The sequence below is a fragment of the Hippoglossus hippoglossus genome, chromosome 7 (genome assembly GCF_009819705.1).
Source record: "Hippoglossus hippoglossus isolate fHipHip1 chromosome 7, fHipHip1.pri, whole genome shotgun sequence".
NCBI lineage: Eukaryota > Metazoa > Chordata > Actinopteri > Pleuronectiformes > Pleuronectidae > Hippoglossus > Hippoglossus hippoglossus.
The window spans coordinates 22,338,639-22,355,073 of record NC_047157.1 but is presented as its reverse complement, the minus strand read 5'-3'; the positions used below and the strand labels follow the sequence as shown (position 1 = coordinate 22,355,073).

Genomic DNA, 16,435 nt, shown 5'->3' with positions numbered 1-16,435 from the left:
ATAATTTTGATTTTTATTTAATAATTGTAACATAAATGATGATACAAAGAACTTATCTTAAATAGAACAAACCAATATTGTAAAACACAAATCTTCCCCTTCTTCTTCCATCGTACTTGCAAACACATTTCCAAAAAGTACTTTATTGATAAGTATACATACACTTATGTATACAAAGTACATTTACAGGCTTAAAATACTTTTTATTCTCTAAAGATTGTTGCCGTAGAAGAAACTAATATAAAAGAATGTATTTAACCTGAAAAGTGTCATTGTCACACTGTTTTTTGTAAACAGTGGTGTCCCATAGCCACAGCTCATAACCTTTCACGAGCACATACTGTTCTGCACTGCAGTGAATAGTTGGTGAAACATGCTCACACCCCTCGTGTGTCAATCTGTCCGTCCAGCTCAAATAAATGATTTTCAGATTAAACACTTCATGCTAATCCAGTCACTTTGAGTTTGTTCAGTTTCTTTATCGTCAGAACATCTGAATATGAATTTCACTCAGATCTGTAAGAAATAATTCACTGAACACTTTTATAGGAAATAATATTTTAGACCTACAGTGACATCTAGTGGCTGATTCCCATATCTGCTTTTGAAAGAACAACAGGAAACAGGCTGTATTCTTCTGAGGTTGATTTCAGTCTCACTTCTGTATTTTTGCAATGACAATTTCATGTAAAGTTTATTATTGCAGAGAACCTCTCTCTGTTCTCTGTGGTCGAGGGGTTAGTGTGTTTTCTTTTCACAGCGTCCTGAGGTGCACTCCTCGCCACGTCCGGTCCACTTCAGGCGATTCCTGGCAAAGATGGCGTAGGATTTGTCCATAAATGGCCGAACACCCGGCCACATCATGAAGCGACCCAACCAACCGAGGCCCACGCCACCGTACATGACCGCAAATGCCGGGATCCCACGGTGAACCTGCCAAGATATAGATTTTTTGCCAAAGTTTTACATTAATATTAATCTAATACTAATCTAAACAGACATACATTTTACGGTCTTAATGTATTCGGAGGAATGTGAGTCTACCTCATCTTTCTCATCAATCACATGCATTTCCTCCATGGCCATCTCGTAGCTGACGTCCTTGTATTTCCCTCCATCATAGCCCGGCTGCGCGATATTAACAAAATCCACTTTCTGAGGCTGTTTTCTCTGCAGAAACTGGAGGAACCGGATCTCTGTCACACATACGGGACAGAGTCCGTCATACAGCACCTGAAACAGAGCAGGGCAATAGATCATCACAGCACTGGGGTCTTCAAATTCCTGTTTCTGTCTGGGATATTAACAATAATAATAATAACAACTTTATTTATATAGCACTTATCTAAACAAGGTTAGAAAGTGCTTCACAAAAATCCATGGCAACAAAATGAATAAACTAAAATAAAAGGTATTCAATTCAGTTTTAAGGGCCAAATCATAACATAATAAGGTTGAGAGCTTAACATGTATAGAGAAACTCAACAGTTCCAGCAGTGAGCAGAAAGACTTGTCTTAGAAAACTTGTCCAGTGGTGCCACTCCCTCCATTCCAAAAGATTTTCTTGGATGAGCTTGACAGACATGCAAAGTTAACAATCTATCATCAGGTGCACCCTGGAAATTGTATCACTGATTACAGTCATTAAAGCCTCCTTACTTATATAAGGTAAATCTATTCAAGCTACAATTTATGATTCTATAATTATACCAAGCCTGATGTGTTTATAGGAGAGATTTTCTTAAAAGGAAGTTAGTACCTGGTGTAACCTCGGCACCACTGAGTGAAACTATCCTGATTTGCATTTGTAAAGATCAAAGTTTTATCATTTACATGTGAACGCCTCCCCTAGCCCTATAGGAGCAGGGGGGTCTATTCCCGGCATGTTTCTGTGAACAGTCGTGAACCTGAACTTCCACAGAAATTTACAGGGGAATTAACTGACAAAAAAAAAAATCTTCTTTTCATGCAGTGTATTCTTTAGTAAGTTAAATTATTGTTGAATTACTACTACTTTTAATATATATAATGAAGGAAATTATTTTGCCAGTTTACCCCGAGATCAGGATATATCACAGAATACAGTGAATACGACAATCGAGTATTAAGTCTAAAGCATATAAGTGTATAAGGAGGAACGCAGAACCAGCATCTAACAGAAGGAACGACAGAAAGGAAACTAAAATAAGTTGAACTAATAACAAACAAAAGTGGTTAAGTGGAACATTAACTTGAAAATAACACGATGAGTGAATTAGTGAAACCACAGTAAAAGAGGACAACAAAAGAAAAGATTAGCATGATAAGAAAAACGGAACAATATAAAGTGGGTGTGTGATGTCCCCCTGGGTTCTAACAGGGATCAGAGAGAATGAGCGCTGGTCAGGGGCTGGTATGTCTCTTTTGACTTTTACCCACAGGACATATGATCACCTCCCCACACGAGACTAATAACAGGGCTCAGGCTCCATTTTGGCTCCGGAGCTTCCACATTACATCTCGGTGTGTCACAGTCCAAAGAGAAGCTGCTGCTGCTGCTGCTGCTCGGCTGCACCGGACCCGGGTCTCACACGCTCCCGCACCGGGCGCAGAGAAGGTGAGCGCATTTCACACCTTCACCCTCATCGCACGGTCCGAACTTTCTGTGGCGAACTTTCACTTTGCACGTTGGAAGCGCGAGGGAGCGGCGCGTGACCGAGCGTCGTCACGGCGGCTCGAGATGCACGTGAGCACGGAGCCGGTTCTCAAGTCAGCGCGTGCTGCTCCGGGGGGGGAAGATTTCACCGGGATATAAATAAATAAATATATATGGAGATGAATCTTCCTCCTCATTCATTGAGACACGCTGGGCTGCGACAGAGCGGAGCATGTTCTCCAGCAAGTTTCTTTAGAGCGAACTGAAAACACAGCGATTTGTTAGAGGACGTGCAACGTGTTGTTGTTTTCCATTAGTTTGACCTTGTGATAAAACACCTTGATGGTTAAAGTGTTTTTACTCCATTCACTTCTCTACCGACCGTTAACTCAGTGTGACACAGAAATCCGTTATAAGACTGACGTTCAGGTTGCCAGGTTTGTGGAGGATTCACCACCCTTTAAAATAAGCTTTTTTTGTTTTTGTTTTGTTAATTTGACCTTCTGATCAGGCGTTTAAGTGTTTAAGGTGAGTTTAAGTGTTTTCTGATAACTAACAGGAGTTATAAACTCCAATTAGTTCTCTACTGATAGTTCACATGTAGCCTAACACTTATATCAATTTTTAATCAAGACAACTTATGGGTTGCCAAATTTGTGGAACATCCACCACCAGCAGCAGCAGAAGACGTTTTATTTTTAATTAGTTTGACCTTATGATATGAAACCTTGAGGTTCAAGTGTTTTCTGATAAGTTATAAACTCCAATGGGCTCTATACTGATAGTAAATACATTATTTTTAAGTCAAGACAAACTTTTGGGTTGCCAGATTTGTGGAAAATCATGCCCCATGGGAGAGTCTGTTTTGTTTCCCGTTAGTTTGATTATCTGATAAGACACCTAAAGTGTTTTCTGTTTCACTTATAAACTCAAGTTAATTCTCTACCGATAGTTAACACATCACAAATTATCATCCTTAAGTCAAGACAAACTTTTGGGTTGCCAGATACGTGGAAAATCCTCCACCAGCAGGAGTCTTTGCTTGTTTTGTTTAGCTCTTTGTTTCATGAGGCTCCACCAATGGACTGTTTGATCAACCCTCTGGAAAAACAAGGCAGGACAATTGGACCAACATTCTTTTATCCCATTCTTAACAACACGTTCAAGGGCAAACTCCAGGACGTGCAGGCGTAATATTTACAACTACACTTTATGACTAAGTGTGAAAGGTCAAGTGCTTAACTGGGGTTTTCCTACATTTCTTAAGGAATTACTCCTGAGCAGAAACACAAAAATGCATCAGTTACACAACGGCTGCCGATCTCGCTTCCCCTTCACCCCCGACCTTTCCTGTTTTCCCCATTTCTCTCTTCTTAATCCAAGGAGGCAGGTGGCCGTCCACCTTGCGCCGGCCTCTGTTTGAAGATTCTTCCTGTTAAAGGGAGTTGTTTCTCTACGCTGTCGCCAAGCGTTTGCAAGTTGTGGGAACAGTTGGGTTTCTCTCTATAACAATGTAAGGTCTGGACCCTTAAAGTGCCTTGAAATAATGTATGTTGTAAAAAAACACACACAGCTAGTCACGTATCAGGCTTGGCTGAGGTGCCGGAGCTCAAAGAAATCAAACGGCACACTAAGTTGTGCTAATTGCTTTTGGTCAGAGACCTTTTTCAGAATTATTTTTTTCATGTGATTTGGTTCTTCACAGATTAAATTAAAATTTAATTGAACCTAATGATTTTGTTTAAAAAGGGGCACACTGGTCCAAGAGCGTTTATTAAAACAACTTCTGTACTTAAAAACAGTATATCTTACCATAACAAGTCTAAATTGGTCAGTGAAGGAGTCTCCCTGATGATTTTACAAAATTTGGAAACCCAAATGTTGTTCTTATTTATAGCTTAGATCTTGTGAAGTGTTAGTAAATCTTGTATCAACCACAAATAAATTACAGCGTATAAACCCTTTATAAATGTGGAACAACTTATTAAACATTAGATCTAGAGCCAATAACCTAAAACCAATGATGCTGCAGCTTATAGAGAATTTGTCCAACCAGATTCTTTGTGTGTAAACAGCACATGATGTAGTTTGACATCTATGTAAACAGCACATGATGTAGTTTGACACATGTGTAAACAGCACATGATGTAGTTTGACACATGTGTAAACAGCACATGATGTAGTTTGACATCTATGTAAACAGCACATGATGTAGTTTGACATATGTGTTAACAGTACATGGATGTAGTTTTACACATGTGTAAACAGTACATGGATGTAGTTTTACACGTGTTAACAGTACATGGATGTAGTTTGACATATGTGTATCAGCACATGATGTAGTTTGACACATGTGTAAACAGTACATGGATGTAGTATGACATCTATGTAAACAGCACATGATGTAGTATGACATCTATGTAAACAGCACATGATGTAGTTTGACACATGTGTAAACAGTACATGGATGTAGTTTGACACATGTGTAAACAGTACATGGATGTAGTTTGACATATGTGTATCAGCACATGATGTAGTTTGACACGTGTAAACAGTACATGGATGTAGTATGACATCTATGTAAACAGCACATGATGTAGTATGACATCTATGTAAACAGCACATGGATGTAGTTCAGCAGAACCACTGGCTCTTACCCTGACAGCAGCAGCGGAGGACTCAGAGCTGAAGGTCCGGTGGAGGTGAAGTCTGCAGGGGACACATGTCGGTCTCACCGCCGCTGAATTTAAAGCGGATAAAGCGGATAAACGCGACGCCAAACACGTTCTGACTGTGGAAAACATCTGGAGACACAGAGACGAGCTAGCTTTAGCTGCTAACCTCTGACTTTAGTGGAGCAAACACCGGCGTTAGCTAACCTCTGCATTCGTGTTGAATAACATAAACAGAGGTCGCACGGTGATGACGTTTATCACAAGGCAGACCGGAACTTGTAGTCTTACATGTGATATTATGTTTTTATCAATAAAGTGAGAGGAAGTTATTGTTATTATTTATATTTGATTGGAGCTGTGACTCTTTAGCTTAGCATTAGCCGGACAGCGTGATTGACAGAGGGGGCGTGGTGACCATGTGTGTGTGTGCAGAACAGAGAGGAGGCTGCTGCTGCGAGACGACTCACTCCACTGGTTTTTCAAGAGTCACATGTTTGTTTCACTCCATTTAAAGACAAAGAGATCCTGTGTTCATTCTATTTTAAGAAGATGATTGTGTTTTATAACTCAGATGCACAAAGGCACCAGATTTGTACCATAGCATTAAGAAGACTCAGCTAAACAAGTTAATTTTTTTTATTTTCACCTGCATGTCGTACAATGAAATTCCATTTTGCAATTCAAAACAACTTCATGTGTCCCTGGAGTACGGTGGCAGCAGGAGATCAACGCACTGCACAAAAAGAAAACACATGCAAATAGAAAAAAACACGTGCAAATTGAGAAAACAGCTTCATCAGTTTGACGACACCTAGGCTGCAAAAATCACAACACATGCAATTACAGAAACACGCTGCAAAAATCACAACACATGCAATTACAGAAACACGCTGCAAAAATCACAACACATGCAAATACAGAAACACGCTGCACAAATCACAACACATGCAAATACAGAAACACCCAAAAAAGTGATGACCCTGACTGTAGTTCAATGCTTTGTGAAGTTCCATCACCACTGACGAGTCGCAGACTTCAATAACTTCACATATGTTTGTACATTTGTATTGTAGTTAATATTATAGTTGATGATATAAATGTAAACTTAAGGAAAAAGTAGGAGGATGTAGTTTTAAGACCTCAATTGTAACACCATGGTTGTGTGTGGTTTTATTGGATTGCCTCAGTTTTTCAAGTAATAACCACGCAGAAAACCTCCTGTAGTTAAATCACATAGGCGGGTTAGTACTTTCTTTCTTTGCCTTGGGAAATAATCAAACTGCCATGTACAGGAGGGGAGGGGTTCAACTGGGGCCTAGCCACACATTTTTGCCCGAGGGCTCCTGGGAGATTGAAGGTTGACTGAGTCAATGTTACAAGCAGAGGAGGCCATAAATTGAATAGTGGCCTTGATGAAGAAATCCTGCAAATGTAAAATCCTGTATTGGTCACTGCAAGGCAGATAAACTATCTGCTTTATTAGATCAGTATTGACGATCATACCAATCTGGTATTGAATTTACCCTGGAAGCTGTTCCTTTAATAGCTCTAGTTAACCATTGACCGTTGGACATAAATCAGCAGGCCTGCTCTGTGGTTTTACTGGTGTAGTAGTATATTGTTCCAACAAAGTATTGAAGTACCTTGATTTGTGAGATATTTACTTCATCAGATGAATGGAAAACAGACATTCTCATCATTTCTCAGCTGAATCCAGGTTTATTTACTGCATTGTGCCAAATATGTCATTGCATAAAGCACTGAGTAAATGTAACACCCTCTATTCAATAGGTATAAAATGCTCCTGCCAGGATTTTCACTGGTTTAAGAAAACGTGATCACATAGCACTGATTCAATCCTCACTTTATTGGATTGGAGTTTGTTCACATATTGTATTTAAGAGTCTTTTGGTGATGATCAAAGCTTCACTGCACTTCCTCTTAGATCCGCTGATAGTTGTTGTCTGGCAGTTCCCAGGGCCTGATTGGCCACTAAAGGCCATTGTGCTTTTGTAGTACAGGCCCCCAAGCTCTGGAATGACCTTACCAGCAGAGATCAGAAATATTATATCTGTTAATGCTTTTAAATCTCTTCTCTTTTATTACATTTTCTTAATCCTCTTGTGAAGCACTTTGTAGCTTTGTTTAGAAAAGTGCAATGCCACGAAAACTTCTTCTTCTTCTTCTTCTTCTTCTTCTTCTTCTTCTTCTTCTTCTTCTTCTTCTTCTTCTTCTTCTTCTTCTTCTTGTAATGCTTCCCCCCCACACACACAGAAGAGAGAGAGAGAGAGAGAGAGAGAGAGAGAGAGAGAGAGAGAGAGAGAGAGAGAGAGAGAGAGAGAGTATAAAAGACCTCAACAGGAGCCTACCACTTTGTTTGCTGCTGAATTAAGTTCTTTCAATTTTCTGAGCTCACTCCCTCTCTCTCTCTCGCTCGACTGTTTTTGTTTTTGAGTGTAGGGTCACTTTCTAAAACAAGCGCACGTGATGAGATCTAAAGTCTTAACAACAGGGTCTTTCTGAGTGCGACAGTCACGGTCTGGTACAACAGCAGCTGCAGAGGTGAGCTCCTGTGTTATGCAGACCGGGCCTCCGTGGTGTGATCATTACTACTGCTTTTAATAATGTGCCGTTGTTTATACTCTGCTCACTTCGTGTTAACTCTTCCCCACTTTGCAGACGCTGATTCAATCATGCCCCCCCCTGCAGCAACCAATCTGGGCTACACCCCACCAGATGGAGGCTGGGGCTGGGCTGTTGTCTTAGGCTCTTTCATCTCCATAGGATTCTCCTATGCCTTTCCCAAGTCCCTCACCATCTACTTTAAGGAAATCCAGGCGTATTTTACAGTTTCCTACAGTGAGATTGCCTGGGTGTCTTCAGTCATGCTCGCTTCTATGTATGCAGGAGGTCAGTGGCATCAAATGTTTTCAAGTGTTTGACAAAAGAATAAAAAACAAAAAATGCACATTCCCACACAATTCATGTAATCAGCAGTTAAATTAGGCAGAGTGATTTTATTATGAATATTTTGTCCTTTATTAAAATGAATCAGATCTACCTTCAGTGCTGTAAAATACCCAAAGAATGAGTCATGTCCTTCTTCCTCTGTGCAGGACCAGTGAGCAGTGTCCTTGTCAACCGCTATGGCAGCAGACCAGTGGTTATGGTCGGCGGGGTGATGGTTTGTGCTGGCATGGTGCTCGCTTCTTTTGGCACCACTATCATACATCTGTATCTTTGTGTTGGAGTAATTGGAGGTAATTCCTTTTTTCATTTCATAATAATGATCATATTTGCTGTTGTTTGTCACATAATTCAGTAAAATAACCCTGAAATGAACCCACTTTAATAATCTTGAGTCATTGCACTACTAATGACACTGCTGATGATGTTTTCTGATACAGGGGGATGCAATGCTCGTGGCACAACTCATATTCATGCAGCATGAGTAGTTGTTTTTCTATTAGAATCAGTCCCCTGTAGGATCATTTGTGTCCCCATGTGGGTTAATGTTGTTTATTCTGTGCAGTGTGTAAATGTTTGTAATGAATTTGTAATTTGCAGTGAAATATCCATTGCCTTGTCTAAACGGTGCTATCAAAGCAATTCAGAGACTTAGTTCAGACCTGAGTTTTTCAAAAGTGCAGATGCATTTTAGAAAATCCGCACATGCATGCATGTATGTGCCGGATCACATGATGGCTTGACTACCAGGGCGTAAACAACCTCAGACTTTAAACTTAATCTGTAATCTAGTAGTAACACAGAAAAGGAACTTACATGAAATTGGTCACAGGATTTCCCCTTAAAATAAAAAGTATTGAACGACCACGGAAATAAAATTATTATTTATTAACTAATCAGTGGTTTTTAAAAACTCAGATCATAGTGAAAAAGGTCCCAATTTGTCAAAGTGACATCTTCTAATGGCTACTTCAGTCCAACCAACAGTCCAGAGCCAAAGAAAATCATTTTATTATCACAAGTGAAAAAGCAAAGAAGCGAATTCTCATAATTAAGAAGCTGATAAATGAAGATGTTTCTTCAGAAATGATTCAAACTATTGATCCATCATCAAAACTTTTGCCAATCATTCTTTTTAAATCACAAAGTGTCAACAGAACAATTTGTCTGAAATATGTAGTTGTGCACCAGCCTTGCACAAATTCATAATGTGATTGATATTCATATTTACTCTCTGCAGTTTATCTATATCAACATTTTGCAACAAACATAACATAACATATACATTGAATAGTAAAACTGAATTTCTATATAAATGTGGGCATGATTGTCCTTAAATTTAAGTTTGTCCATGATTTAATAGTCTCCATGTTTTCTAATATGTATTAATCTGGATCAGACAGCAACATGACAAGTTTGGAGTTCTTACTTTACTGTTTATTTATCCAAGTAAAACCAATTATTCATGTCGTGCAATTAACTGTTTTATTATTCCACCAGGTTTAGGCCTTGCCTTCAACCTGCAGCCAGCCTTGACGATCATCGGCACCTACTTCCAGGTGAAAAGGCCGCTGGCGAACGGGCTCGCCATGACAGGAAGTCCAGTCGTTCTGTTCACTCTGGCCCCTCTCAACCAGTTTCTGTTCGATTCTTTTGGCTGGAGAGGGAGCTTCCTCATCCTGGGAGCAATCGTTCTGAACTGCTGCGTCGCTGGTGCTCTGATGAGACCGGTCAACAAGGTCGTCCAACCCAAACCGAAGCTCGAACCGCCGCCGTGCGACCAGGAGGACCCTACCGCAAACGCCAACGCACAGTCTGCGAACCTGCTGACTGAAGAAAACCAAAGTGAAGGCAAGAGCGAGCGCTGTTTGGACAAATTCATAGATGTCTCCCTTTTCAAACACAGAGGCTTCCTCATTTATCTGATCGGTAATGTGGTCATGTTTTTTGGCTTTTTCGCACCTGTGGTTTTTCTGGCACCGTATGCCCGACATCTGGGGGTCGATGAATATTCGGCAGCTTTCTTGCTTTCTATCTTTGCTCTGGTCGACATGTTTGTCAGACCAGCAACCGGCTTCATCGGCAACACCAAGTGGGTTCGGCCAAGGATCCAGTATTTCTTCAGCTTTGCTGTCACATACAACGGTGTGTGTCACCTCTTGTGCCCACTGGCAGAAGGATATGCGGGCCTGGTGGTCTACACTGTCTTCTTCGGCGTGGCCTTCGGGATGCTTTGTGCGCTGCTCTTTGAGGTCCTGATGGACCTCGTGGGACCGAAGCGCTTCTCCACCGCTGTGGGACTCGTCACCATCATCGAGTGCGGACCAGTGCTGCTTGGACCTCCAATGTCAGGTTCGTAAATCCCACAAACACACAAAAGACATTTTCAGTACTAAAAAACAAGAGATTTGTAAAATGGTAACCAATGACATGTATCTTCTCTTTCAGGAGCCCTGGTTGATAAGTTCGGGGATTACAAATACATGTACTATGCCTGTGGCGTGATAATGCTGGTGCCTGGCATATTTTTCTTCATCATGAATTACTACAACTACAAGAAACTGGACGAGGAGCGGAGGCAGAGCGTGGCTGCGGAGATGAGGAATTCTGAAGAGGTGGTAGAACTTAAAATGAACCAAGGTGAAAAAAATAGCGTATGAAACAGGTCGCTGACTGCGATTTTTATTTCAGTTGGTGACAGAAACAAAAGCCGGAACATGTAGGACAAACAGCATACAGCCTATTACTACTAAAATGTATTTTTAACTTTGGTTGAGTTTATCTCTCTCTGGACCTTTGCTACATATCTGTATTAACATTTGCTGTTTTAACGGTTGTTTTATGTAAAGTATTATAATTATGACGTTGTGTCACAACAGTAACTCTCATGGCCTTTGCTCCTCAATCATCCAAAACTGCCCCCGTTCCCTCCAGTGCAATAATCGTAATGGCTCTATAAAGTAATATGGTGCCTCTCTGATTATTCAGTGGCTGAATAAAAAGTAATTTTCCTGAGGGACTGATATAAAATAATGAGTCAAAATCCAGAACATGGAGCCAAACCACTGCTGGTTATTGTCATCTTTGGACCACTAGATGGCACTGGACACTATCAGAGAACCGGTCGTTTCTCTCCCATTAAACCACAATTAAACAAAGGCCGTCATCATTGAGGGTTTAGAGTTTTTACAACATTGTTTTTCCAAAGTGTGGGTCATCACCCTCCAGAAACTGTTGAATGAGTCACCGAGGAGGCAGCAGTAAAAGAAAGAAAAAAGAGAATATTAAATGTCTGGTGTAAAGACAACAGACTTTCTCCCTTAAAACTCATTCCCAGGATTCCCCCCTCATGCTGCCCAGAAATTTAAATATCACTTGTAGAGAAAAATTCATTATTCATTCTTCATGTCAGTAAAAGAAAAAACATTTTCAGTGTTACAGGAATCTGTAAGAGTTGTTTCACTGCTGCACCCGATTTAGAATTCGGAAAGAAGTTATGGAAATGTTTTAGCATTTAAATAAGAGCCAAGAACCCAATGTGCATTAAGATATAAGATTGCATTTGCATCTGTGGCTGAAGAAGACATTTCTACTATAGCTACAGGCCACCAAACATTTCAGCTTTGTATTCTTAACTTAGTCTTTTTCTGCTAAGACATATTTCTACATTGTGGAAAAACCTAATAATACAAGGACAAAGATTCTGACTCATCTTGCACATGTCAGAGAACAAAACTGCGATTTCATGCCAGGTCACATTATCCCACCACAGGTCAAACTTCATTTTCCAGCACACTGCGTCATTACAGCTCCTCAGTGCCATGCAGGCCTTGAGCACCTGCTGTACAAGATGCATGGGCGAGCCATTCAGTAAATGAACAAGGCCATTATTACAGATGTATGTTTAAATTCTTTATCATGTCGCTGCAAGGTGCATATTGACTGTCTGCTTCAGAAGCCTGAAAATCGCTTATGCGACCGAATCAATACATTTATTTATAACCTCAGATTACATCGCCTGAAAATCAGGCCAAAACACTGCAGGTCCGTGGCTCATTTGTGGGAGGTCTCCTCTCTGAATCCTGGTTTAAATTCAACCAACGGAACATTTTGAGTCAATGTAGCACCAATGCAAAACTGTAGGTCGCTCTGACCAAGAGTTTGTGTTATTTGTTTGTTTTAATCTTGTGTTATTTGCCCAAACTAAAAAATATAGTTTTTTAGACCTGATACGCCAGAGTTCTACCTTCAAAGTGTCACAAATGTGTTTTTTAATTGGACAAAACAATATGTTTATGAAATAGTGGAGGAAGTGTTGATACTTTACATAAGAAGGAACATTGTACAAATACTTACAAGTAAAAGTTCTGCTCATCAAAAGAGTTAATTACAGAGAAATGGTCAGTTTTATTGTATTTAGCAATAAATTATAATATATGTAGCAATATACATATATTATACTGTATCCTGTTGAATTATTATTACTTGAACATTAATGTGTAAGTAGAATTTTACTCTTGGTTGAGGTGGAACTAATTTTCAACTATTTTATAAAAGGATGCAACTAATAAATATTTTTGTTATGGATGAATCTGATTGTTGTTTGGTCATTTCATTTATTGTGTGGTTTGTGAAGCTAATGATAATAACGACAAACTCTCAGAGGTCCAAGTAACGTCTTCAAAACTCTGAAACCATGAAATGATTCACATTTTTAAGTTTTATTTTGTAGACTCCATTATAAAGGTTTAGTTGTTTATCAAGCTATAAACCTTATGAGTATATGTGTCATAACACAGTGGTAAAGTACAGACACCTTCAAGTACAGTACTTGAACAAATACCATTTTCTCTACTGTGCATGTGATGTTCCAAACTGTTAAGAAATTAGAAATAACTTGTTACATTTAAGTGCATCGTCCCTTTGCTGCTTTTCATTTGAATAACTCAGATGTAACCCAGTACGACCAGTGGTTTTTATGACGTCTGCAAAACATTGTTTAAAGCTGTCATTTAAAAAACAAAGGTGTAGGTGCCGTTATGATTATGCAGATAAATTGCGGTGGCATGGATAGGTTAATGAGTGGACACAAAGTGAAGGAGTGAGGACTTGCAATTAGTGGCAGCTCCCATAAGCTCTGTATCATCTCCACAGTGAACAGCTTGAGCATAATCGCTGTGATGAACTGTGACTGATGTCAGTAAATCTGACTTTAATTGGGAGCAGGAAGATTGAATCCAGGCATCTCTGTGAACATTCCCGGTGTAAAGACACTGCAACCGTGCTGAGACATGATGTTTTGACCATGTAGCTGGTCGGAGCAGTTGCATCCACAAATTCTGTTTTAACCACACGGTTAAAAAAAAGAAAAGAAGAAGTAACAAAAAAAAAAAAGAGAGTAAGCGATACTGTCTATTTAATCCAGCATGTTTGTTAATAATCTCTGCTAATCTTCTTTACCCACAGCAGCAGAACTAATCTGTCTTCACAATGTTTACACTCGGAGGGAGGGCAACGTCATGTGAATACCAGAGACTTAAGAGTTTATTCATCAGCCCTGTGGATGGAGCTATTAATGACACATCGCTGGACTAAAATAAACATCGACAGGCGGCGCGGCTAACATGGACACAGAGGGCATGTCGACATGTTCTAACAGACAGTGGAGCAATTGCCGTGTCAGTCTATCGGGGACTCAATCACACCTTCCAGAGACGAGACGCCGTAGCCCTGCAGTGTCTTAACTGACTGTTGTCCCTCATGAAACACGAGATTTACAGGGATCACAGGGTGAACACAAGGCGAACACTGCCCTGTTCTTGAAATCAATATTCCTTGCGAACGGCCAGCACGGCATCGATCATGGTCACCTTGATATTTATGTAGAGTAAAATCGTCTGTATTTCGGAGATATTTTTTGAAACGAGCCCTTCTCCGGCATCAGCAGTCAACATCTGAACGTGTCGAGGGAATAGCAGAATATATCCAGGCTTTGTTTCACCCTCCAAAATCCCCAGAGGGCAGTGTGAGTAAGATGAAAGATATCTGCTCAACAAAACACTCATATAGCTGATTATTCATGTTCATCTCGAAGGGGACAGTTGTCAACAGATATATGCACAGAAAGCTGCATTTCAAAGCAGCTGCACTGAGGATGTTTACTTAGATACTGTTCTGTGAGTAGGTTAACTTTTAAAGCATTTGTGCTTTGCGTCAGTTTCTCTTTTTGCTCCTTCTCCCCACTAAATTATAGAAAACATGTTTTTTTGCTTGTTTTTTTTACATCAAGATCCATTAATTATTCCCTGGAAAATTGGTAAAAAAAACTCAAAAACACCTTGGAATGTCAAAGAAAGTGATAAAAACAAAAATCCTGGCGCCGCCACAAAATATACTGGGGGGGAGGTCGAAATTTGACTTTTTACTTCAGTGCAGCTGTATTTCTGCATATTCAGTTATTTTGCCCGTTGTTTAAGATGAAGCCAAATGGCTGAAACTCCTGAATGATTACACTTTGTTACACTATGCTTCTTACACAGTGAAATATGTCCTTCTTGGGTGTTATCTTCAAATATATAATTATTTCCCGACAATAGTCCAAAATAACCCTCAAAAGATATTGAGGTTGAAATTTTGGAATGAAAACCTTTTACGATGTGTTATTCAACTCGTGAATAAGCTGCAAATTAAACGTCTTAAACTTCTAGCACATCTTAGAGGTCACACAGCTAAAGCTCAAAATTTCTCAAAAGCTGAGTCAGACTCTGACTGTAGGTTCCTCACACAGATGCTCTATATAGACATATGATGCATCTTTACTTCCTCCCACTATACATAAATGAAGCCCAAATATCTGGAACGCTGCCATCGTGCATCACTGACGTCATTTGGGCCCAGAGTCGATCAGGGGATGGAGCATTGGTGCGAATCGTGTCAGTCTCAGCTGTCGGTCTCATCAGTGGGATAAGATCGACCTTAAATGACAAAAAACATCTTTGAGAAAAAATTATTTGACGTGTACTTTGCCTTTTTAGTTTGGTCCGTGTCCCATCCATTAACATAGAGGAGGTCGGATGTATGACCCATACTGCAGCCAGCCACTGGAGGGGGCTATCGAGATGCCTGGGCTTCACTTTTGGCTTAAACATTGGCTTATCATAAAAAACATTGATCTTAGCTGCTTTAATTAAAAGGATCTGAATATTTATTCCACCTCTGGTGTATTGTATTGACGTTACGTCAGGATGTTAGGGAACAGCGAGCAGAAATCCCCCTGTGAAGCCCAGCGTGGTGCAAAGCCAGTCTGGTATTACAGACACTTGACCAGACAAACTGAGCTGCTGCTGCTGCTGCTGGACATCAGGCTTCCTGGTGGAATACAAATGGGATAAAACAAAGCCCTGAAGAAGACGGACATTTTTCTGAACTCAAACAAAAGAGGAACTTAAACCCCCAAACTACTCAATCATGACTAATGCTTGTAAAAGAAATTGAGTTGCAAAGCAAAGAGGACTTAATGAGATTATGTTAACCATAATTAACAATCTGGGAAACAAATTTGCCCAAAACCCGGGAACAGCACGGCTTCTTTTTTTTTTGTCGGCCGTCGAGCCTTAAGAATGTGTGAATTATCATCGCAACACACATTTACCCCACTTTTCAGAGTTGACAATGCACAGCCCCTGACCAGTATCCTTAATCTGCCACTCAAAATACATTTAGCCTTTGTGAGAACAAATGTGCGGCGCTGAAACACTGGTCGTGGAGACTCTCTGCTGCCCATTAGAGGCATTGTTCCTCTTTATCTGGTGAACACAGACAACCACTGAAGCTTGCATGTCTGGGGACGGTGCTACTGTGGTGTGCATATTACAAGAAGAATACAAGGATTGTCCTGTGGATTATAATCTATCCTTTGAATAACACGCTGCATTACAGCGCTTTATACGAGCAAATTTGATTGAGGAGCTGAAGAATGGACGGATGACAACTGCCCACAAGCTCTGTAGCATCTATAGATTGTGCACACGTGCAGCTAGATGTGATCAGTGGCATTTGGATGATAGAAAATAAGCGGGCTGTGTTATCACTCCATCAGGGCAGCACACTTGAGTGACCATTTCGAACCCAGAGATAATATTGTAAGATTTCATTGAAA

The 16,435-nt window shown here is 40.2% G+C and overlaps 2 protein-coding genes across 4 annotated transcripts; one reads left to right on the top strand and one right to left on the bottom strand.

Annotated features, from left to right (window-relative positions):
* Positions 1-454: 454 nt before the first annotated feature.
* LOC117765214 (uncharacterized protein At5g50100, chloroplastic-like) lies at positions 455-5,705 on the bottom strand. Its single transcript, XM_034591542.1, has 3 exons — positions 5,293-5,705; positions 1,045-1,233; positions 455-933 (listed from the first exon to the last, which is right to left on the bottom strand). The coding sequence occupies exons 1-3, from the start codon at positions 5,437-5,439 to the stop codon at positions 739-741; spliced, it is 531 nt and encodes a 176-aa protein (XP_034447433.1). The 5' UTR covers positions 5,440-5,705; the 3' UTR covers positions 455-738.
* On the top strand, positions 2,356-12,873 carry LOC117765209 (monocarboxylate transporter 2-like). Of its 3 annotated transcripts, XM_034591536.1 has the most exons (6): positions 2,356-2,530; positions 2,564-2,596; positions 7,990-8,220; positions 8,427-8,570; positions 9,778-10,629; positions 10,726-12,873. In XM_034591536.1, the coding sequence occupies exons 3-6, from the start codon at positions 8,004-8,006 to the stop codon at positions 10,935-10,937; spliced, it is 1,425 nt and encodes a 474-aa protein (XP_034447427.1). In that variant the 5' UTR covers positions 2,356-2,530; positions 2,564-2,596; positions 7,990-8,003; the 3' UTR covers positions 10,938-12,873. The 3 variants fall into 3 exon arrangements, with proteins under 3 accessions (XP_034447427.1, XP_034447426.1, XP_034447428.1); XM_034591535.1 differs by having other exon boundaries at positions 2,356-2,596; XM_034591537.1 differs by lacking the exons at positions 2,356-2,530; positions 2,564-2,596 and adding an exon at positions 7,843-7,861 and having other exon boundaries at positions 7,988-8,220.
* Positions 12,874-16,435: the final 3,562 nt, after the last annotated feature.